At 41.7% G+C, this 23,688-nt stretch overlaps 1 protein-coding gene across 3 annotated transcripts in view; it reads right to left on the bottom strand.

Annotated features, from left to right (window-relative positions):
* Positions 1 to 23,688, bottom strand: part of QRICH1 (glutamine rich 1) — a 54,532-nt gene that overhangs the window by 6,628 nt on the left and 24,216 nt on the right. For 2 of the 3 annotated variants that reach the window (XM_060161932.1, XM_060161933.1), the window contains exons 3-6: positions 10,480 to 11,520; positions 4,100 to 4,277; positions 3,332 to 3,486; positions 1,888 to 2,002 (exon numbers count right to left, since the gene is read on the bottom strand). In XM_060161932.1, coding sequence (XP_060017915.1) covers positions 1,888 to 2,002; positions 3,332 to 3,486; positions 4,100 to 4,277; positions 10,480 to 11,520 — 1,489 coding nt within the window. The remainder of the gene's footprint in view (positions 1 to 1,887; positions 2,003 to 3,331; positions 3,487 to 4,099; positions 4,278 to 10,479; positions 11,521 to 23,688) is intronic. The other variant, XM_060161934.1, reaches the window with a different exon arrangement.

Genomic DNA, 23,688 nt, shown 5'->3' with positions numbered 1-23,688 from the left:
CTCCCATCACTGTTCTAATTTGCCATTTCCTGATGATATATGCTAAATATCTTTTCATATACTTACCTGCCAGCTTCTTTGGTGAGGCAACTGTTCAGATCCTTGACCCATTTTTTAATTGGGTTCTTTGTTTTGTTATTGTTGACTGTTAAGGGTTTTTTATATATTTTGGATCCCAGTCCTTTATCAGATATGTGTTTTGCAAAGATTTCCTCCCAGTCTGTGGCTTGTCTTTTCATTCTCTTAACAATGTCTTTCACAGAGAGTAAGTTTTTGTTTGTTTGTTTTTTAAATTTTAATAAAGTCCAACTTACCAATTTTTTCGTTTCACAGATTGTGCTTTTTGTGTTGTATCTAAAAAGTTACCAACAAACCTGAGGTCACCTAGATTTTCTCCTATTTTATCTTCTAGGAGTTTTTATACCTTTACATTTAGGTCTATGATTCATTTTTTTAAAAAATATGTGCATGTCCAGTTGTTCCAGCAGCGTTAGTTGAAAAGACTATCTTGGGAATCCCTGGCGGTCCAGTGGTTAGGACTTGGTGCTTTTCACTGCATGGCCCAGGTTCAATCCGCGGTCAGGGAACTAAGATCCCGCAAGCCACATGGCGAGGCCAAAAAAAATAAAAGAAAACAAAACAAAAGACTATCCTTTCTCCATTTAACTGCCTTTGCCCCCTGGTCAAAGATAAATTGGTTATATTCGTGTGGTTCTACTTCTGGACTCTCTATTCTGTTCCACGGATCTGTCTATTCTTTCACCAAAGACCTGCACACAATGTTTACAGCAGCTTTATTCATAATTACCGAAACGTGGAAACAACCAAAATGTCCTTTAATAGGTGAATGGATAAACAAACTGTGGCACATTCATAAAATGGAATATTATTCAGCAAAAAAAAGAAATGAGCTATCAAGCCATGAAAAGACATGCAGGAGCATTAAATGAAGTTATTGAAAGAAATTAACACTAAATTATTCTAACTATATGACATTCTGGAAAAGGCAAGATTATGGAGACAGTAAAAAAGATCAGAGATTGCTAGAGAGTCAGGGGAATGGAGGGAGGGAGGGATGAATAAGTGGAACATGGGGGATTTTAAAGCAGTGAAACTTCTGTATGATACTGAATTGTAGATACATGTCATTATACATTTGTCAAAACCCACAGAAGATACAACCCAAGGAGTGAACTCTAATGTAAACTTCAGACTTTAGTTAATAATAATGTACCAAACACTGGCTCATCAATTTTAACAAATACACTACACTAATACAAGGTACTAATAATAGGGGAAACGCTGTGTGAGGGAGTATATGGGATTCTCTGTATCTCCTGCTCAGTTTTCCTGTAAACCTAAAACTGCTCTCAAAAATAGTTTATTTAAAAAAAAAAAAAAAAAACACCCCAAACATTCTACTGCAAAACTCATGTTCTTTCTAACACAACATGCTGCCCAGGTTATCCATGGGTAAAGCAAAAATTATGTTCTATATATGTAGAATGTATATTTAAACATAAGGGGGAAAAAACTCAATATGTAATATAATTAACCTACAGATGAAATAGTTTATATTCTTAATTTTTACAAGGATTCTAATTTGAATCAATAAATTTTAATAGGGAAAAAAAATGGAGTAACTACCCCACACTCTGCATGCCCCTGTGTCCTTGCCACACTGGAACCAGCCAGATTCTCTGCCTGGTGAGCCACATCAGGCCAAGCAGCACAGAGACTGATGTTAGGTGCCTGGGATTTATAGCCTCCTCACCCACAGGCTATATCACAGCTAGCCACACAAGTAGCTGATCTTTTTTTTTCCCCCCAGGTGATCTTTTTAAAACCCAGGTGCTAAAGACATCCAAGGACTAGGAAGATTCTTACCAAGTGGAGTGACTCGGGGCTGAACGTCCTTCAGAACTTCATGCAGCCACTCCGTGAATCGAACGTAATAAAGATCGGAGAAAATGTCATCAACCCGTCCATTTTCAAAAAGATACTAAAAGAAAAATAATCAATAAAAGTTGTTGGTAGTCTCTTGGGCAAGTTGTTGTGGGGAAGCAAACATTCTTCTACCAGTACCCTCACCTCTCCCTACCCATTCCTCCCCCATTAACAAACCAACACACCAAGTCAAAACTGTCCAGCAGGGACTTCCCTGGTGGTCCAGTGGTTAAGAATCTGTCTTCCAATGCAGGGGACTTGGGTTCGATCCCTCATTGGGGAACTAAGATCCCACATGCTGCGGGGCTACTGAGCCCATGCACCACAACTAGAGAGAAGTCCACACGCCGCAACAAAAATCCTACGTGCCATGACAAAGAGCCAACGCAGCCAAATAAATAAATTAAAAAAAAAAACTGTCCAGTGTGCGGCACTTTCACAGTATACTTCAGCATGTGAACTGACTCTCACAACACTCTTGAGATTGGGTCAATGGGGCAGATTTTGTGAATGCTATTTCACCCAAGCAAGGCGTTGTCTTGTGGTAGCAAAAATCACGATGTGGGCTCCAGGGCCAGCCTCTTATTAGCTGTGGTATAAGTTTAGTAACTCATGGGAGTCTTTTAACTTTGGGGGCTCAGTTTCCTTGTTTGTAAAAGGAGATGACTGTGCCTGCCTTCCAGGAGTGAGAGAGCATGGAATGAGACAAAGCATGTAGAGCATTTCACCCAGTGCTCTGGGTGACTGGTTAAGAAAGAGGAACAAAGTGGGAGATGGGCTTTTCTCAGGCCTAAGCAACAGGGTGAGTCCTAGTTAGCAAGTGTTCTTCCATCATACTGTGGGCTTCTCCACAATAGCATTCAAACACTAAGAAATCCACCTCTGCTCTCCTAAACTGCCAGTCCTAAAATGAATTTCTTTGTTAATCTTCATCCTAGATGTCCTGACAACCTAACTACAGTTGTATATTCTAGCTAGACACTTCCAAATAATTATTTTGCATTAATGCAGGAAACAATAAGACAAGCTACATGTCAGCAGGAGACTTTGTTATGGATAAACTGCTTTTCTGCAAACTACATGTTTACTTTAATGAAAAGGGTTATATGAATGTTCCATGATAAAAAAAGGCTCTAAGGTAATATATCAAATATTTTAATAGATGTTTCTCTAGATAGTGGGATTATGATGATGTTTTATTTTTTAAAGTGAACATGTAGATCTTTTCCAATTTTAAAAAACATACATTTAAAAATTCACTATATAGTTGAAAGAGAATGTCTTTATTGTAACCACTTGCCTGTCATTTTACTAATTTGACTACCCAGCAAATACCCAATGGGAACACAGCTCAAACATGTTCCTGTGAAGTTCTGTTTCCTACCTTTTGAATACACAGGAAAATATAGTACAGCACATCTGGGTCATAGGGTTCACCTTCTCCATTTCGAGCTTCCCGTGTCATTAGACAGAGCCCATAATTCAACTCGGCCACAGCAGAAGAGATGAGATCTTCCTGGAATCGCAGCAACTGACGCCCTGCAACACAAGCCCCAGAGGTGAGTGAGGGTCCTGGCAACAGCCGTCCCTTTACTGGTTGCTCATATCCCTGGAAGGAGGTTTCAGAGCAGACACCACCCATGAAGGCGCTGGGATGAAAATGGTCACTTGTATCTATGATCAGAACTAGCCTACAAAGACAATAATCCTGTTTGCCCTATTACACAAAGGGTTTCCTTACCAAAATCCTTCCTACCTCACGTATCCCCCCAATTATTATTAGGACCAAGACATGAAAGCAAAAACACAAAATCCACCCTCTGTAATATGAGGAAGTACGTGAGGATAATGCTAAGGAAGAGGGCCCCTGAGTGCACTCACTAATTCATATCTCCTCCCAGAAGTCTCTCTGTCCCAGAAATCCATGTGTACAAAAATGCCTGATCTTGGGCAAACCCCACAAATTCTGCTCATTTATAGTAGGTCCGGCCTGCTTGTTGCTTGTCTTGAATTCAGCATACTATTTCAGATGGTGCGCCCTAGTGCCCAGAGAGCCAAGGGACACCACTTTCCTGCCATTCTGTCCTCCTGCTGCTTAAGTACCATTGCATTTTTGCCAGAGTCCAACCCTCTTTCCCTCCCAAACACTTACTCCCAATGGGCGCCAGTCTGTTCTGAGCATCCTTCTCTAGCTCAGCGTTCTTGGTCTGTGCCCAGTTTTTCCATACTTCAAGCCCTTCTTCTGGCTTCAGAGAATTTGGAAGCAGAAGTTCTGGGGAAGGCTGTGGCTGTGACTGTGGTTCAACTTCAGCAACTTGGACAGTTTGAGCCTATGAGAGAGAAACCATCAAAATGTGTCAAAAGGCCTTTTGGCAAAACTGCTGGAAAAATGTTACTTATAGTAAAAAACAAAAACAAAACACAAATGTACCATACTAATGTTAGATGTTAATAACTGCAGAAATTGGGTGTGGGGTTTATGGAAATTCTGTAATTTTTCTGTAAGTCTAAAACTGTTCTAAAAAAAAAAAATCTCAAAAAAAAAAGTTATAGTTCTTTTAATTAAAAAACCTCTCTTCTCCTTGCTGTCGTACTTCCAAGAACCTCTGGAGTTCTATTCTTTACTCCAGAGACAGCAAAGACTAGTGCAAAGCTCCTTAGTCTTGGCTGTACTTTTGAATCTCTGATTTTTTGTGTGTGTGTGGTATGCAGTCCTCTCACTGTTGTGGCCTCTCCCGTTGTGGAGCACAGGCTCCGGATGCACAGGCTCAGCGGCCATGGCTCACAGGCCCAGCCGCTCCGCGGCATGTGGGATCTTCCCGGACTGGGACACGAACCCGTGTCCCCTGCATTGGCAGGCGGACTCTCAACCACTGTGCCACCAGGGAAGCCCTGAATCTCTGATTTAAAAACACCAATACCTGAGCTCCACCCCAGAATCTCTTTTTAAAGAGGTATCAGTCTTTTTAAAACCTTCCCACGTAAAAAGGCAATTCTAACGTTTAGTCACTGCTCAGAACTTACTGGCACAAAGCACTGCTCATCAAACTACAATGCGCAAATAAACCCCTTGGGGATTTTATTAAAATGCAGATTCTAATTAGAAAGATCTCAGGTGGGACCTGAGATTCTGCATTTCTAACAAGCTCCCAAATAAGGGAGCTGGTCTGCAGACTATACTTTGAGTACCAAGTGTCCAGACTGTTAAACTTGGTTGCACCTTAAAATCATCTGGCTGATTTTAAAAAACACCCATGCCTGGGCCTTATCCACAGAGATTCTGATTTAACTGGTCGAAGGTGGAAGCCTGCCAGCAGTATTTTTAAAAGCTCTCCAGGTGATTCTAATGTCCAGTCATGGTTGAAAATCATCCTTCATGTTCCTCTCAATAATACTGCTTTGGCTCATAAGGACATTTTCTAGAGACAGGAGGCACTGTTTTACCTTCCTGCCTCCAAAGGAAGAGTAGTCCCATTCTCAACGGTCTGACAGCCAAACCATGCAGCCAAAGGGGCAGAGAATGTCCATGACCTTCAATCACAATCCCCATCAGGCAGGACAGACACCAACACAGATACAAAGCACAGGTTCTTGGGTCTCACACATCTATCTACATTGGGAACAAATTCCCTTGAGCAATTTTCCATGCCAGGGCCTACTAAAGGGCTGAAGAAAGCCAAATCATTCAAATTGAAGGCAAAATAATTTATTCATGACACAAATTTGCTTATCAATAAATAAAAATAAAAACTACCCTACTAGCTTTGATATAAGATACATGATCAAACAAGGAAATAAAGAAATACCAGTGCTAGGCCCTTAAATGTCTGTCAACCCTGGAGCTCCCCTCTAGACACACTTCTCAGTTCAACTACCATTCTCCTTGGTGAGTCTCAACCACCTTCCCAGTTTAGATCTCCATGTTTGTGGAAATGATTGCTAACTCTGTGACTCTAAGCTAGACGGTCCCTTAATATACCCAGTGGGTACTGTACATCTCCAGCTGAACATCTGAAAGCCACCTCACATTAACATCTACGGAGAGAATTCATCACTTTGCCCATCCAGAAGTATTCTCCTCAGAGTTCCCTCTCTTACCTTGTTCAATGGCAACACCATCTACCCAAGCTAGAAATCTAGTAGGAGTCTGACTGGGTAAGTAGGTGGGGGCCAGAGGATTTAGGGCAGTGCTTCTCTGTCTTATTAGCCAGGGTCCCTTCACTGTGTGCCTCCACCCACTACGTAACACTCCTAATCATCCCGACAACGAAAATTCTTCTACACATGTTCAAATGTCTATCAGTCGGTAGGGGAAGTAGAAGTCTCATCCAGGTTGAAAACTACTGATTCAAGTAAGGCCTTCTACACTTGGTGTAGAGTTTTTCCTATTTGTAATGGAGACCTTAAAAGAGTTTTAAGTTGGGAAGTGACATAATCTTACATTTTAAGGAAATTATTCTTGAGCTGTAGAAAATGGATTAAAGAGCAAAAGTGGAAGTAGGTGCTGGTGGCCAAGACCAGGATGGTGGCAGTGAAATGATTTAAGAGATTCTGAGAAGTTTGGTGGTAGAATCAATGTGGCTTGTTGATGAATTGACTGTGAGGAGTACAGTAAAGCAGACTCAAGGATCTCAAGGATGACTCCTGGGTTTCTGGCTTAAACAAATGGGTGGATGATGGTATCACTTTTTGAGATGGGATAGTTTTTGATAGTAGTAGAGGGGATGCTAATGAAGTGCTGAGATATGTTTAACAAATGCAAGTAAATAAATAAGTAGGCTGCTGAATGTATGGGAAAGGTCCTAAGGGGAAAGGTACAGTCTAGGGATAAAGATCTGTGTGTTAATGCAGTACATGGTATAAGACATGGGCTCTAGAGCCAGCCTGTCCAAGGCTGAATGCCAACTCTCCCACTTACTAAAAGGTGGCTTTGGCCTTGTTGTTTAATCTCTCTGTGCCTCAGTTTCTTCATTTGTAAAATGGAGATAGTAGTACACACTTCTTAAGGTTGGTGTGAGAATTAAATGAGTTAATATATGCAACACTAAGGACAGTGCCTGGCAGATAGTGTCAGCGATTATCACCTTCTGCAGCAGACATCTAGAGGATTCTGAAAATCATGACAATGGAGAGAAATCCCTTAGGGAGAAAAGAGGGTTAGTACAGAGCTTTGAGAAACAACATGTATGGCTCAGACAGAAGAGAAGGAGGCTTCAGCAAAGTCTCCTGAGAAGGAAAAATAACCAGTGGGGTAGGAGGAAGACCAGGAGTGCATAATAACATGGAAGTCCAAAGGAGAGTTTCAAGAAGGCAGGCATGGTCTGTTGTGCTGTGTGTTGCTATAAGTGAGATAAAAACAGACACGTCTGTTGGATCTGGCCACGGGGAGGTAGGTCACTGATGACCTTAACAAGAGCAGACCCAGTCATGAGTTGAAGGGAAAACTGGTTAGCAAGTAGAGTCAGCCTGTGCAGATAATCCTTTTGAGAACTCTGGGAATAAAGTAAAGTGGAGAAATAGGGGAACAGATGGAGGTGGGTGTGAGGTCAAGGGAGGGAGGTTTAGCCACAAATCTGGTTTTAAAGATAGGATATAAAAGAGCTTTCAAAAAGGGTATGCCAGGTGAAGGAACACATCAGCGCTCCTTAGGGTTCAACTCACATCACAGCACAATTATCTTCCCATGGGCTACGAGGGCTCCAAGGGCAGACTCCCTTATTCACCTCTGTTTCCCAGCACCTAGAACAGAGCCTGATAAGGAGAGCAGAGGGATATTTGTGGTGTAAATGGACAAACTCATCTTTCCTGCATGATGGGTATTCTTCCCAATTTTTCTTTTTCTGGTAATAACCCTTGACATACGTCGCTATAAGACTTTGGCAAAGGAGACACAGCCTCTGAAGAACATGAAGAACGCTAAAATGAACTTACTAAAATGAACTCTAGAAAAGATTTTCCTGCTGAAGGGCCCAGATGTGCAAATTACAAGCAGAGCCCAATGAGCAACAAGAGTCCTGAATTGCAAATTGGAACATCAGGCCCAGGAGAGCAGAGGAGAGGCCTGATATGCTCCATCCCTGTCAGCAAAAGGTCAGCACAGAGCACCATTACAAGTCTCCTGTCCGGTCTCTCCTACATGCAATCAATTCTACACACCAGTAATTGATTCTTCTTATTACCACGACTCTTAGGATTCTGGAAAATTTTCCTACCACAGATCGTATCAGCTCTTCACTTCAGGAAGATAGCCCCTTTGCCCCCTGTACTAAATCCTCTCCCATGGTTCTCCTCCTCTCATGTTAACCTAGGCCATATCACTTGTGTCCACCCCTGGCTCTTATTCATCCTGCTCCATCCTTCTGTCAATCTAAGCTATAAACTAGAGATCAAATGCCATTTTTTCCACAAAGATACCTCTGCTGACATTTAACCTAGATTGATTTCTGAATTCCCAGCTTGACTTTGTGTGTGTAGCACACGTTGTCACACTTGATTATGCTGCTTTATACTTTACAGAAACAAATCATATGTTCTCACTTCCACTACACTATAAGCTACCCGAAGCAATGACACTGTCTTGTTCTACTTCTAGGCCTGACAGCTGGATATTTAATAGGTCCTTAACAAAGTCACTTAAGATTAACATACTGTTGCCTCTATGAAACCACTCGGTCAGCTTTTGCTTACCCAATCATTTACGTCTTGAGTTTCTGAGTGTGGTCCCTGGTCTAACAGTGCTTTGTTTGTGCCAGCTCCCTCACATGCATTCCCAGAGCTCCTGTGCTGAGGCACACTACCTTCACCAGTCCCATGAGACCAGAGGCCCTACATCCACTCTAAATGTCTGCTAGACAAGGGACCAGAAACTTTACTAACAGTCTTAAAAGGTGGATCTGTGATAGCCTTAAGAAGATTAACAATTAGAAAAGATAAAAGAGCCAAGCAATTTTAAAGTTAAAATTTCAACAGTTCTGGGCTTTCCTGGTGGCACAGTGGTTGAGAATCCACCTGCCAATGCAGGGGACACGGGTTCGATCCCTGGTCCGGGAAGATTCCTACATGCCGCAGAGGAACTAAGCCTGTGCGCCACAACTACTGGGCCTGTGCTCTGGAGCCCACGAGCCACAACTACTGAGCCTACGTGACACAACTACTGAAGCCCATGCGCCTAGAGCCAGTGCTTCACAACAAGAGAAGCCACCACAATGAGTAGCCCCCGCTCACTGCAACTAGAGAAAGCCCACACGCAGCAATGAAGACCCAACGTAGCCAAAAATAAATTTTAAAAAAGTGCCTCTTTTAAAAAAAATTTTTCAACAGTTTTATTTTTGCAACTTTTCTATAAATCTAAAATCATTTCAAAATAAAAAGTTAAAAAATTTAGCTCAGGGCTTCCCTGGTGGCGCAGTGGCTGGGAGTCCGCCTGCCAAAGTAGGGGACACGGGTTCGAGGCCTCGTCCGGGAGGATGCCACATGCCATGGAGCAGCTGAGCCGTGTACCACAACTACTGAGTCTGCGCTCTAGAGCCCACGAGCCACAACTGCTGAGGCCTGCGCACCTAGAGTCCGTGCTCTGCAACAGGAGAAGCCACCACAATGAGAGGCATACACACCGCAATGAAGAGTAGCCCCTGCTCGCCACAACTAGAGAAAGCCCGTGTGCAGCAATGAAGACCCAACACAGCCAAAAATAAAATAAATTTATTAAAAAAAACAAAACAACTTAGCTCAACATAGCTGCCATGACAGAAAACTCAATTAACCATGGCTTGTCTTAACTATTTTTTAAGGAACGTAAAAACACGGTTGGAAAGTCCCACTGCATAAGGGGGCTTATTCAAGACTCCCAAGATGATCACTTTTTTTTTTTTGGGGGGGCCATGTTACATGCCTTGAGAGAATCTTAATTCCCCAACCAGGGATCAAATCCATGCCCCCTGCAGTGGCAGTGTGGAGTCCTAACCGCTGGATCACCAGGGAATTCCCCAAAGATGATCACTTTTAACAGGCCCCACAGAAGGTATTTTAGATCTCATAATTCACTTATACTGTGTCCAGTGTAGTCCATCTTTAGATGACAACTAAAGGAGGAACAATTTAACACCCTCTCAACTGTGAAGAGTTTAGAGCCTGTGTGCTAAACTACAGGGGTTCCACTAGATCTGTTCATTTGTGATGCAGAAAGCAGCTTCTGGGACAGAGATAACACTTGGGGTGACCCATTAGTCTCTACCTAGAAGTTTACCCTTCCTAAAGAGATCACAAAAAAGCACTCCAGGCATCTATCCCCAAAGCAGTTACTGGTCATTTCATTTACCTTCAGGTACCAGGCTAGAATTCCTGCTGTTCCACAGCTTCACTTGCCATTCCTGTCCCCTCTCCCCAACTCTAATTAAAATACTAAATACTGTATTACTGCAAGACCAACGTCATTCCTGTAAACAAGCCAGAGGCGAAAGAGGTTACCAGGCAAGTTCTGTGTTGCACTGGGCCCTGAGGGAGCAGGCTGCCCTACAGATAAGTCTCACTTACTGAACAAGTAACCTGGAGCTGCTGCTGCTGCTGCTGCTGCTGTGGTGGCGGTGGCGTCTGTTCCTGGGGGGTTTGTTGTTGTGGCTGCTGCTGAGGGTCCCATATATGGACAGTCTGAGCTGTATTCTGGTATGTGCCTGCCACGGCCTGCACAGCCACTGGAATGTGGATGTTGCCATTCATGAACTGTGCTGGAAAGAGAGAGTTTGCAAGGGTCTGCACTACCTCTTCATGGGAGTTTTTCACTACAGACGTGGTGCCCACCATCTTCTCCTTGTCATCCTCCAGCTTTACAGCTGCCAGGGCTGTGGGTGAGCCACTGACGTGAACTGCGTTGTAGGCTTCCTGGGGAATGGCAATGTGAGTAATGCTCTGCTGCTGAGGGTCCCCCCGGGGCTGGGCAGAGTAAACAGGTATGGTCCAAGTTTCTCCTGTAGGGCTAGTAATGGTCCCAGTGGCACTGTACAGGTGGGCACTGTCTACTGTTAGTAAGTCGGGCCTCAAAGACACATAACTCTGCTGCTGGCCCTGTGGAATGGCCAGCACGGTGGCCACCGGCTGCCCTGAGATGGCGTAGGACACAGTGATGGGCATGTCCACTTTGCGCTTCTTCACTGGCTGGAGGACACTGGCCGTGCCAACCCGCCGCTCCCCTTCCCGAGGTGAGCCCTGCTGGGACGGTGGTGGGGAAAGGGCACCCACAGTCTGGATTTGGATCTGCTGACCCCCAGCAAGGGACTGGCCAGCCACCAGCTGAGCCTGGATCTGTTGATGTGGGATGTGCTCCTCTGGGATCTCTGCAGCCTGGATCTGCTGGGCCGCCTGCATGTGCTGCACCTGGATCTGGGCCGCCTGCAGCTGCGAAGGGCTGGGGCTCTGCAGAGATGGGGTCTGGATGGAGGGGGCTGTCGGCTGTGCTGCTTGGCCTTGGATCTGCACCTGGACATGGATGGGCTGCTCAGCAGGCTGGTGAACGGTGAGCTGCGGGGAGAGCTGCTGAGCCGAGACCTGCTGCGGAGACTGCTGTACCTGCACCTGTACCTGCAGCGACAAGATTCACCAGTGAGTGAATAGGGCAACATTGAGAATCCAGCCCCGAAGGGAAGAAGAGATCTCAGACGGGAACCCTGGGTAATGTGAAGAGGAGGGGCGGCCATACCCAAGGCTTCTGAGGAGGCCATAATCTCCAAAACCATAGGCAAAATTCTCCAGCATCACACTCTGAATGTGTTGCATTCAGAGCAACACATATCCACCTGAGAGCAAGCAAGACTATCGAGTGGGAAATATCAAAACTTTTGCTCATTTCTTGACTTCCTTTTTAAAAGTAACCCCTTTTGTTTTTGCATACTGACATAGTAGTACAAGTATACAATTTATAAATATATACTTAGGCGTATGATCAAAAAATAGTTTATCCATGTGGTTAGTAATAAAAAGTGTGGGAATCTTGTTCTAAAAGGTCAGAAGGCATTCAATTCCCAACTCAGGATCAAAACTACCCCCACCACAGACAAATAGTAAAAAAACACAGTAGAGAAAAACAACAACAACAACAAAAACACAGTAGAGACAAAATGTTTGAAATCTCTTTTGGAGATATCTCCAACTTTGCTGCTAAAATATGGGCACTGTTGAATGATTCTTTAGAGTGCTTATTTAAGACAGCATTGTTTTAATAGAGAAGCCACAGATTCCTGATAATTTAATCTAAGGTTATTATATCCTGACCCATGCATTTCTGATAATAATGCAGCTCATGTCTTATTGCAGTTACTTCAGCATACAAAACAGCACGAAAAGATGCTACGTATAGTATGTAATTTTAAAAAAGAAAAGGTTTTTCCATCAGACACACATACCTAAATTACTCTGAACTCGGACTTCCCTGGTGGTCCAGTGGGTAAGAATCCACGCTCCCAATACAGGAGGCCTGGGTTCAATCCCTGTTTGGGGAACTAGATCTCATATGCATGTCACAACTGAGTTTGCATGCCACAACTAAGAAGCCCACATATCGCAACTAAAAGTCCACATGCCACAACGAAGATGCCACGTGCAGCAACTAAGACCCAGTGCGGCCTACATAAATAAATTAAAAAAAAAATTACTCTGAGCTCATGTAGGAAGGAGGAAGGTATAAAATAAGAAGGTAGATCAGTGATTATATACATCACAAAAGATAACCAAAGATGGTGCTGGGACAACTGGCTATCTATGTAAAAAGAATGAAGTTGGACCTCATCCTCTCAACATACACAAAAAATGGGAGAGGATCTGAACAGACACTTCTCCCAAGAAGATAAGCAAATGGCCGGTAAGCACATGAAAAGTTACTTAACATTGTTAGCCGTCAGGGAAATGCAAATCAAAAGCAAAATGAGATACCATTTAAACCCAGGAGGTTGACTATAATAAAAAAAAAAAGATAATAGGGACTTCCCTGGAAGTCCAGTGGTTAAGACTCCACGCTTCCAATGCAGGGGCATGGGTTCCATCCCTGGTCGGAGAACCCAGACCCCACATGACGTGTGGCACGGCCAAAAAATACAATTAAAAAAAAAAGTTTTTTTTAAAATAATAAAAGATAACAGGGACTTCCCTGGTGGCACAGTGGTTAACAATCCGCCTACCAATGCAGAGGACGAGGATTCAAGCCCTGATCCGGGAAGATCCCACATGCCGCGGAGCAACTCAGCCCATGTGCCACAACTGCTGAGCCTGCGCTCTACAGCCTGTGAGCCACAACGACAAAAGCCCACATAACTACAGCCTGAGCTATGCTTTGCAACAAGAGAAGCCACCCCAATGAGAAACCTGCGCACTGCAACAGAGTTAGCCCCCACTCGCTGCAACTAGAGAAAGCCCACGCACAGCAAGGAAGACTCAACACAACCAAAAATAAATAAATAAATAAATAAGATAACAAATGTTGGCAAGGATGTGAAAAAACTGGAATTCTCATACACTGCTGGTGGGAATGTAAAATGGTGTAGCTGCTTTGGAAAAAAGTCTGGCAGGGACTACCCTGGTGGCGCAGTGGTTAAGAATCTGCCTGCCAATGCAGGGGACACAAGTTTGAGCCCTGGTCCAGGAAGATCCCACATGCCGTGGAGCAACTAAGCCCATACGCCACGACTACTGAGCCCGCAAGCCACAACTAGAGAACGCCCACACGCAGCAACAAAGACCCAATTCAGCCAAAAATAAAAATAAATAAATTTATAACATACTTTAAAAAACAAACAAACAAAAGTCTGGCAGATCATCAAAAGGTTAAACATAGCATATGACAAAGATATGAAAACCACACCATATGACCTAGCAGTTTCACTCCTAGTTATATACTCAAGAGAAACAGAAACTATACTCATGTAAAAACTTGGACATGAGGGACTTCCCTGATAGTCCAGTGGTTAAGAATCTGCCTTCCAATGCAGGGGACGTGGGTTCGATCCCTGGTCAGGGAACTAAGACCCCACATGTGGCAAGGCAACCGAGCCCATGAGCTCAAGATCCCACGTGCCGCAACTACTGAGCCCAGGTGCCACAATGGATAGCCTGCACGCCACAACGAAAGATATCATATGCACAACTAAGACCCAACGTGGCCAAATAAAGAAATTAATAGATAAATATTTTAAAAAAGAACTTGGACATGAATGTTAATAACAGCATTATTTAAAATAACCAAAAAGTGGAAACAACCCAAATATCTATCAACTGATGGATAAATAAAATGTAGTACTTCCATACAACAGCATGTTGTTTAGTAAGAAAAACATAAAGTTTTGATAAAATGCTACAACACAGATGAACCCTGAAAACATTATGCTAAATGAAGTCAGTCACAAAAGACTACATATTGTATGATTCCATTAATGTGAATGTCCAAAACAGGCAAATCTATAGAAATAGAAAGTAGATTAGTGGTTGTCCAGGACACAGGGACTGGGGAAAATATGAAGTAACTGCTAATGGCTACAGGGTTTCTTTCTGGAGGTGATGAGAATGTTCTAAAATTGATGTGGTAATGGCTGCACAACTCTGTGAATAGACTAAAAACTACTAAGTTGCACGCTTTACATGGAAATGACTGAATTATTTGATATGAGAATTACATCTCATTAAAGCCACTACTGATTTAAAAAAAAAAAAAAAAGCAAGGAAGAGGCTATGTAAAGAGCATAGGCCTTGGGACTTCCCTGGTGGTCCAGTGGCTAAGACTCCACGCTCCCAATGCAGGGGGTCTGGGCTCATTCCCTGGTCAGAGAACTAGATACCACATGCCACAACAAACAGTTAGCATGCCACAACTAAAGAGCCCGCATCTCACAACTAAAAGATTCCGTGTGCTGCAATGAAGATCCCACATGGTGCAATGAAGATCCCATGTGCCACAACTAAGACCTGGCGCAGCCAAATAAACAAATAAATAAATATTAAAAAAAAAAAGGAGCATAGGCCTTATGAACAGACTTTAAGTGAACAGACTTGAAGTGATGATGTACTTTCCTGGCTGTGAGTCCTCTAAGTTTCAGTTTCCTGAGGTACAATAAAAAGGGGGAGAATGCCTACCTCCTTACAGAGTTGTCATGAGCATAAAATAATGTTTACTGACACATAGTAGATGTTCAAAAAGTAGGTTTTCTTCCTCATAAGCAGTATTTCTTTACACCAGTGAGTCTCAAAATGTAGTTTCCAGGCCAACATCATCATCACACTGGCAATTATCAGAAATACAAACTTTCAGGTCCCAGCTCAGAACTATTAAACCAGAAACTCTAGGAATGGGCCCAGCAATCTGTATCTTAACAAGTCTTCCAGGTGACTGATGCATGCTCAAGATGGAGAATCAGTGCTTTATACCAAGGACTAGAGGAAATGGTGAAGCCAATTACTACAAAAAAGCAGTTTTCAAGCTCTTTGGTCTCAGCACCCTTTCAAAAAATGATTGAGGACCAACCCCAAAAAGCTTTTCTTTACACGAGCATAGATAACAATTCTTACTGTATAAGAAAATTAAACTAGGAAACTTAGAAAAATATTAATTCATTAAAAATCACCACATAGAGCAGAAGCAAGAAGAACTACAATTCTGCAGCCTGTGGAAGGAAAACCACATTCAAAGAAAGATAGACAAAATGAAAAGGCAGAGGACTTTGTACCAGATGAAGGAACAAGATAAAACCCCAGAAAAACAACTAAATGAAGTGGAGATAGGAAACCTTCCAGAGAAAGAATTCAGAATAATGATAGTGAACATGACCCAGGACCTTGGAAAAAGAATGGAGGCAAAGATCGAGAAGATGCAAGAAATGTTCAACAAAGACCTAGAAGAATTAAGAACAAACAGAGATGAACAATACAATAACTGAAATGAAAAATACACTAAAAGGAATCAAGAGCAAAATAACTGAGGCAGAACAACAGATAAGTGACCTGGAAGACAGAATGGTGGAATTCACTGCGACAGAACAGAATAAAGAAAAAAGAATGAAAAGAAATGAAGACAACCTAAGAGACCTTTGGGACAACATTAAACACAATAACATTCACATTATAGGGGTCCCAGAAGGAGAAGAGAGAGAAAGGAGCTGAGAAAATATCTGAAGAGATTATAGTCGAAAACTTCCCTAACACAGGAAAGGAAATATCTACCCAAGTCTAGGAAGTGCAGAGAGTCTCAGGTAGGATACACCCAAAGAGAAACACGCCAAGGTTTTTACCATCAAATTGGTAAAAATTAAAGACAAAGAAAAATTATTAAAAGCAGCAAGGCAAAAACAACAAATAACATACAAGGGAACTTCCATAAGGTTAACAGCTGATTTCTCAGCAGAAACTCTACAAGCCAGAAGGGAGTGGCATGACATATTTAAAGTGATGAAAGAGAAGAACCTACAACCAAGATAACTCGACCTGGCAAGGATCTCATTCAGATTTGATGGAGAAATCAAAAGCTTTACAGACAAGCAAAAGCTAAGAGAATTCAGCACCATCAAACCAGCTCTACAGCAAATGCTAAAGGAACTTCTCTAAGTGGGAAACACAAGAAAATAAAAGCACCTACAAAAACAAACCCAAAACAATTACGAAAATGGTAATAGGAACATACATATTGATAATTTCCTTAAATGTGAATGGATTAAATGCTCCAACCAAAAGACACAGGGTCGCTGAATGGATGCAAAAACAAGACCCATATATATGCTGTCTACAGAAGACCCACTTCAGACCTAGGGACACATACAAACTGAAAGTGAGGGGATGGAAAAAGATATTCCATGCAAATGGAAATCAAAAGAAAGCTGGAGTAGCAATACTCATATCAGATGAAATACACTTTAAAATAAAGAATGTTACAAGAGACAAGGAAGGACACTACATAATGATCAAGGGATCATTCCAAGAAGAAGACATAACAATTAAAAATATATATGCACCCAACACAGTAGCACCACAATACATAAAACAACTGCTAACAGCTATAAAAGAGGAAATCGACAGTAACACAATAATAGTGGGGGACTTTAACACCTCACTTACACCAATGGACAGATCATCCAGACAGAAAATTAATAAGGAAACATAAGGTTTAAATAACACAATAGACCAGATAGATTTAATTGATATTTACAGGACATTCCATCCAAAAACCGCAAATTACACTTTCCTTCTCAAGGGCACATGGAACATTCTCCAGGATAGATCACATCTTGCATCAAAAATCAAGCCTTGGTAAATTTAAGAAAACTGAAATCATATCAAGCATCTTTTCTGACCACAATGCTATGAGATTAGAAATTCATTACAGGGGAAAAAATGTAAAAAACACAAACACATGGAGGCTAAAGAATACATTACTAAATAACCAAGAGATTACTGAAGAAATCAAAGAGGAAATCAAAAAATACCTAGAGACAAATGACAATGAAAACATGATGATCCAAAACCTATGGGATGCAGCAAAAGCAGTTCTAAGAGGGAAGTTTATAGCAATACAAGCCTGCCTCAACAAACAAGAAAAATCTCAAATAAACAATCTAAACTTTCACCTAAAGGAACGAGAGAAAGAAGAACAAACAAAACCCAAAGTTAGTTGAAGGAAAGAAATCATAAAGATCAGAGCAGAAATAAATGAAATAGAAACAAAGAAAACAATAGCAAAGATCAATAAAACCAAAAGCTGGTTCTTTGAGAAGATAAAGAAAATTGATAAACCTTTAGCCAGACTCATCAAGCAAAAGAGAGAGAGGACTCAAATCAAGAAAATTAGAAATGAAAAAGAAGTTACAATGGACAAGGCAGAAATACAAAGCATCATAAGAGACTACTATAAGCAACTCTATGTCAATAAAATGGACAACCTGGAAGAAACTGACAAATCCTTAGAAAGGTATAATCTTCCAAGAATGAATCAGGAAGAAATAGAAAATATGACCAGTCACAAGTAATGAAATTGAAACTGTGATTAAAAATCTTCCAACAAACAAAAGTCCAGGACCAGATGGCTTCACCAGTGAATTCTATCAAACATTTAGAGAAGAGCTAACACTCATCCTTCTCAAACTCTTCCAAAAAATTGCAGAGAAAGGAACACTCCCAAACTCATTCTATGAGGCCACCACCATCCCTGATACAAAAACCAGACAAAGATACTACATAAAAAGAAAATTAGAGACCAATATCACTGATGAATATAGATGCAAAAATCCTCAACAAAATACTAGCAAACAGAATCCAACAACACATTAAAAGGATCATACACCATGATCAAGTGAGAGTTTATGCCAGGGATGCAAGGATTCTTCAATATATGCAGATCAATCAATGTAATATACCATATTAACAAAGTAAAGAATAAAACCCATAAGATCATGTCAAGAGATGCAGAAAAAGCTTTTGACAAAATTCAACACCCATTTATGACAAAAACTCTCCAGAAAGCGGGCACAGAGGGAACCTACCTCAACATAATAAAGGCCATATACGACAAAGCCACAGCAAACATCATTCTCAATGGTGAAAAGCTGAAAGCATTTCCTCTAAGATCAGGAACAAGACAAGGATGTCCACTCTCACCACTATTATTCAACACAGTTTTGCAAGTCCTAGCCACGGCACTCAGAGAAGAAAAAGAAATAAAAGGAAAACAAATTGGAAAAGAAGTAAAACTGTCACTGTTTGCAGATGACATGATACTATACATAGAGAATCCTAAAGATGCCACCAGAAAGCTACTATAGCTAATCAATGTATTTGGTAAAGCTGCACGATACAAAATTAATACACAAAAATCTCTTGCATTCCTATACACTAACAATGAAAGATCAGAAGGAGAAATTAAGGAAACAATCCCATTCACCACTGCAACAAAAAGAATAAAATATCTAGGGAAAAAACCACCTAAGGAGGTAAAAGACCTATACTCAGAAAACTATAAGACACTGATGAAAGAAATCAACGATGAGGCTTCCCTGGTGGTGCAGTGGTTAAGAATCTGCCTGCCAATGCAGGGGATGTGGGCTCAAGCCCTGGTCCGGGAAGATACCACATGCCACAGAGCAACTAAGCCCATGCACTACAACTACTGAGCCAGCGCTCTAGAGCCTGCGAGCCACAACTACCGAAGCCCGTGCGCCTAGAGCCCATGCTCTGCAACAAAGAAGAGCCACCGCAATAAGAAGCTAGCGCACCACAACAAAGAGTAGCCCCCACTTGCTGCAACTAGAGAGAAAGCCTGCAGTCAGCAACGAAGACCCAATGCAACCAAAAATTAATTAATTAATTAAAAAAAAAGAAATCAAAGATGACACAAACAGATGGAGAGATATACCATGTTCTTTGACTGGAAGAATCAATATTGTGAAAATGACTATACTATGCAAAGCAATCTGCAGATTCAATGCAATCCCTATCAAATTAACCAGTGGCATTTTTTACAAAACTAGAACAAAAAATCTTAAAGTTTGGAGACACAAAAGACCCCAAATAGCCAAAGCAGTCTTGAGGGGAAAAAAACAGTGCTGGAGGAATCAGACTCTCTGACTTCAGACTATACTGCAAGGCTACAGTAATCAAGACAATATGGTACTGGCACAAAAACAGAAATATAGATCAATGGAACAGGATAGAAAGCCCAGAGATAAACCCACACACCTATGGTCAACTAATCTATGACAAAGGAGGCAAGAATATACAATGGAGAAAAGACAGTCTCTTCAATAAGTGGTGCTGGGAAAACTGGACAGCTACATGTAAAAGAATGAAATTAGACACTCCCTAACACCATACACAAAAATAAACTCAAAATGGATTAGAGACCTAAATGTAAGACCGGACACTATAAAACTCTTAGAGGAAAACATAGGAAGAACACTCTTTGACATAAATCACAGCAAGATCTTTTTTGATCCACCTCCTAGAGTAATGAAAATAAAAACAAAAATAAACAAATGGGACCTAATGAAACTTAAAAGCTTTTGCACAGCAAAGGAAACTACAAACGAGACGAAATGGGAGAAAATATTTGCAAATGAATCAACAGACAAAGGATTAATCTCCAAAAACTGCTCATGCAGCTCAATATTTAAAAAAAAAAAAAAAAAACCAATCCAAAAATGGGCAGAAGACCTAAATAGACATTTCTCCAAAGAAATGGCCATAAAGATGGCCAAGAAGCACATGAAAAGCTGCTCAACAGGGCTTCCCTGGTGGCGCAGTGGTTGAGGGTCCGCCTGCCAATGCAGGGGACGTGGGTTCGTGCCCTGGTCCGGGAGGATCCCACATGCCGCAGAGTGGCTGGGCCCGTGAGCCATGGCCGCTGAGCCTGCGCGTCTGGAGCCTGTGCTCCGCAACGGGAGAGGCCACAGCAGTGAGAGGCCCGCGTACAGCAAAAAAAAAAAAAAAAAAAAAAAAAAAAAGCTGCTCAACATCACTAATTATTAGAGAAATGCGAATCAAAACTACAATGAGGTATCATCTCACACCAGTTAGAATGGGCATCATCAGAAAATCTACAAACAACAAATGCTGGAGAGGGTATGGAGAAAAGGGAACCCTCTTGCACTGTTGGTGGTAATGTAAATTGATACAGCCACCATGGAGAACAGCATGGAGGTTCCTTAAAAAGCTAAAAATAGAATTACCGTATGAACTAGCAATCTCACTACTGGGCATCTACCCAGAGAAAAACATAATTCAAAAAGACACATGCACCCAATGTTCATTGCAGAACTATTTACAATAGCCAGGACATGGAAGCAACCTAAATGCCCATTGACAGACTAATGGATAAAGAAGAATTAGAAGATGTGGTATATATATACAATGGACTATTAGCCATAAAATGGAACGAAATTGGGTCATTTGTAGAGACGTGGATGGATCTAGAGACTGTCATACTAAGTCAGAAAGAGAAAAACAAATATAGTATATTAACGCATATATATGGAACCTAGAAAAATGGTACAGATGAACCAGTTTGCAGGGCAGAAATAGAGACACAGATGTAGAGAACAAACATATAGACACCAAGGGGGGAAAGTGGTGCGGGGGGTGGGGTGGTGGTGGTGGTGTGATGAACTGGGAGATTGGGATTGACATATATACAGTAACATGTATCAAATGGATAACTGATAAGAACCTGCTGTATAAAAAAATAAAATTCAAAAATTCCAAAAAAAAATCACTGCATAAATCAATATAAATGTCAACATAAATAACATATTCTTATGAAAAATAACTTTATTTGCCAAAACAAAAAATTTATAATAATCACTGCATTATTTTACATCTCTGCAAATCTCTTTAATGGCTGACTTAACTGAAGACAACTGCATTCTCATACTTGCTTCTGCATTCAATCTATTGTGACACATCATACATGGCCCCTGCAAAACTCCACTGTACACTCATGAGAGAACGAGAGTGAAAAAGGCAAAAAAAATCTTCATATTATAATAAAAACAGCCTTGGACTTCCCTGGTGGCACAGTGGTTAAGAATCTGCCTGCCAACGGAAGGGACATGGGTTTGAGCCCTAGTCCAGGAATATCCCACATGCTGTGGAGCAACTAAGCCCGTGCGCCACAACTACTGAGCCTGCACTCTAGAGCCCACGAGCCACAACTACTGAGCCCAAGTGCCTTAGAGCCTGTTGTCCACAACAAAGAGAAGCCACTGCAATGAGAAGCCCACGCACCGCAACAAAGAGTAGCCCCTGCTCGCCGCAACTAGAGAAAGCCCGCACAGCAACAAAGACCCAATGCAGTCAATCAATCAATTAATTTTTAAAAAAAAACAGCCTTAACTCTGAGGAACCCTGAAAGGGAGTTGGGGACTACCAGTCCCTGACCTACTCTTTAAGAACCACTGTTGTAGAGTTAAACACATAGTATGGGGTTTTTTTGTTTGTTTGTTTGTTTGGACTGAGTGGGGTCTTCATCGTTGTGCGCGGGCTTTTCTCTAGTTGCAGAGAGCGGGGGCTACTCTTCGTTGAGGTGTGCGGGCTTCTCATTGAGGTGGCTTCTCTTGTTGCAGAGCACAGGCTCTAGGCACGCGGGCTTCATTCATTGTGGCACACGGGGTCAGCAGTTGTGGCTTGTGGACTCTAGAGCGCAGGCTCAGCAGTTGTGGTGCATGGGCTTAGTTGCTCTAAGGCATGTGGGATCTTCCCGGACCAGGGCTCGAACCCGTGTCCCCTGCACTGGCAGGCAGATTCTTAACCACTGTGCCACCAGGGAAGTCCCAACAGAGTATTTTTTAAACTATATTATTACTTGCTTAAAAACAAGATGTCAAAAATCTGGTTATTGTAGTTCATTCATTTACTGTATCTCTTTAAATTGACTTTTCTTAGAAACAATTTATCAATATTCAATCTTCCAAAAGAAATAAGTTAGCAAAAATACTAAGGAATCAGAACTGAAGGCATTTACCCCTCACTACAGAACAAACAGGTACAAATAATCTGATGCCACTTTATATCCAAAGTAGTTAGAAGTTAAAATTAGGGGAGTAAAAGTTAAAGCACTTTCTGACATTTCCTTACCAATGTCAAGATATTGGATAAGGTATCAATTATGTGTTTATAACCTTTACCCATAAGGATAAGTCAATAAGAAATTAAACGTTATTTGTATTAACCTCCTTCATATTTTTTATTTATATAAAAACAACTTTATCCGGTTAGATAATTACTGCATAGTCATAGTGAAAATCTGTAACCTTAGTGGAGTAAAAAAAAAAAATTTTTTTTTTTAATTTTACTTTAACTTAGGAGGAAAGAAAATTAAAAGTGAATGGAAGGGGGCTTCCCTGGTGGCGCAGTGATTACGAATCCGCCTGACAATGCAGGGGACACAGGTTTGAGCCCTGGTCCAGGAAGATCCCACGTGCCGCAGAGCAACTAAGCCCGTGTGCCACAACTACCGAGCCTGTGCTCTAGAGCCCACGTGCCAAGAGCCTGTGCTCGGCAACAAGAGAAGCCACCGCAATGAGAAGCCCACACACTGCAACGAAGAGCTGCCCCCGCTCACCGCACCTACAGAAAGCTCGCATGCAGCAACGAAGACCCAACACAGACAAAAATAAATTAATTAAATAAATTTTTTTAAAAAAGTGAATTGAAGGAATAGCTGAACTTTGAGTATTGCTTCACACTAAGAAAGCTCCTAGGGACTTCCCTGGTGGTGCAGTGGTTAATAATCCACCTGCCAATGCAGGGGACACAGGTTCGAGCCCTGGTCTGGGAAGATCCCACGTGCTACAGAGCAACTAAGCCCGTGCACCACAACTGCTGAGCCTGTGTTGTAGAGCCCGCAAGCCACAACTACTGAAGTCTGTGTGCCAAAACTACAGAAGCTCACCCGCCTACAGCCCGTGCTCCACAACAAGAGAAGCCTGCACACTGCAACGAAGAGCAGCCCCCTGCTCGCCACAACTAGAGAAAGCCTGTGCACAGCAATGAAAACCCAATGCAGCCATAAATAAATAAATAAATTTATTTTTAAAAAAACAAAGCTCCTACAAGATTCCTCTTTAAAAAAAAAGAAAGAAAAGACAAAAATCTAAGAAAGGCATTCAGAGGTTGGTATTGTGCTTTATTAACTATTTAATTTTCAAGGTTAAAATATCTAGGTAAATTGTCACAGAAAACAAACTGATAACTAAACAAAAAATTAAAGAAAAAAAGGCAGTTTGAAAC

The sequence above is a fragment of the Lagenorhynchus albirostris genome, chromosome 10, assembly GCF_949774975.1.
Source record: "Lagenorhynchus albirostris chromosome 10, mLagAlb1.1, whole genome shotgun sequence".
In the NCBI taxonomy this organism is placed as follows: Eukaryota; Metazoa; Chordata; class Mammalia; order Artiodactyla; family Delphinidae; genus Lagenorhynchus; species Lagenorhynchus albirostris.
This window is presented reverse-complemented; position numbering and strand designations above follow the sequence as displayed.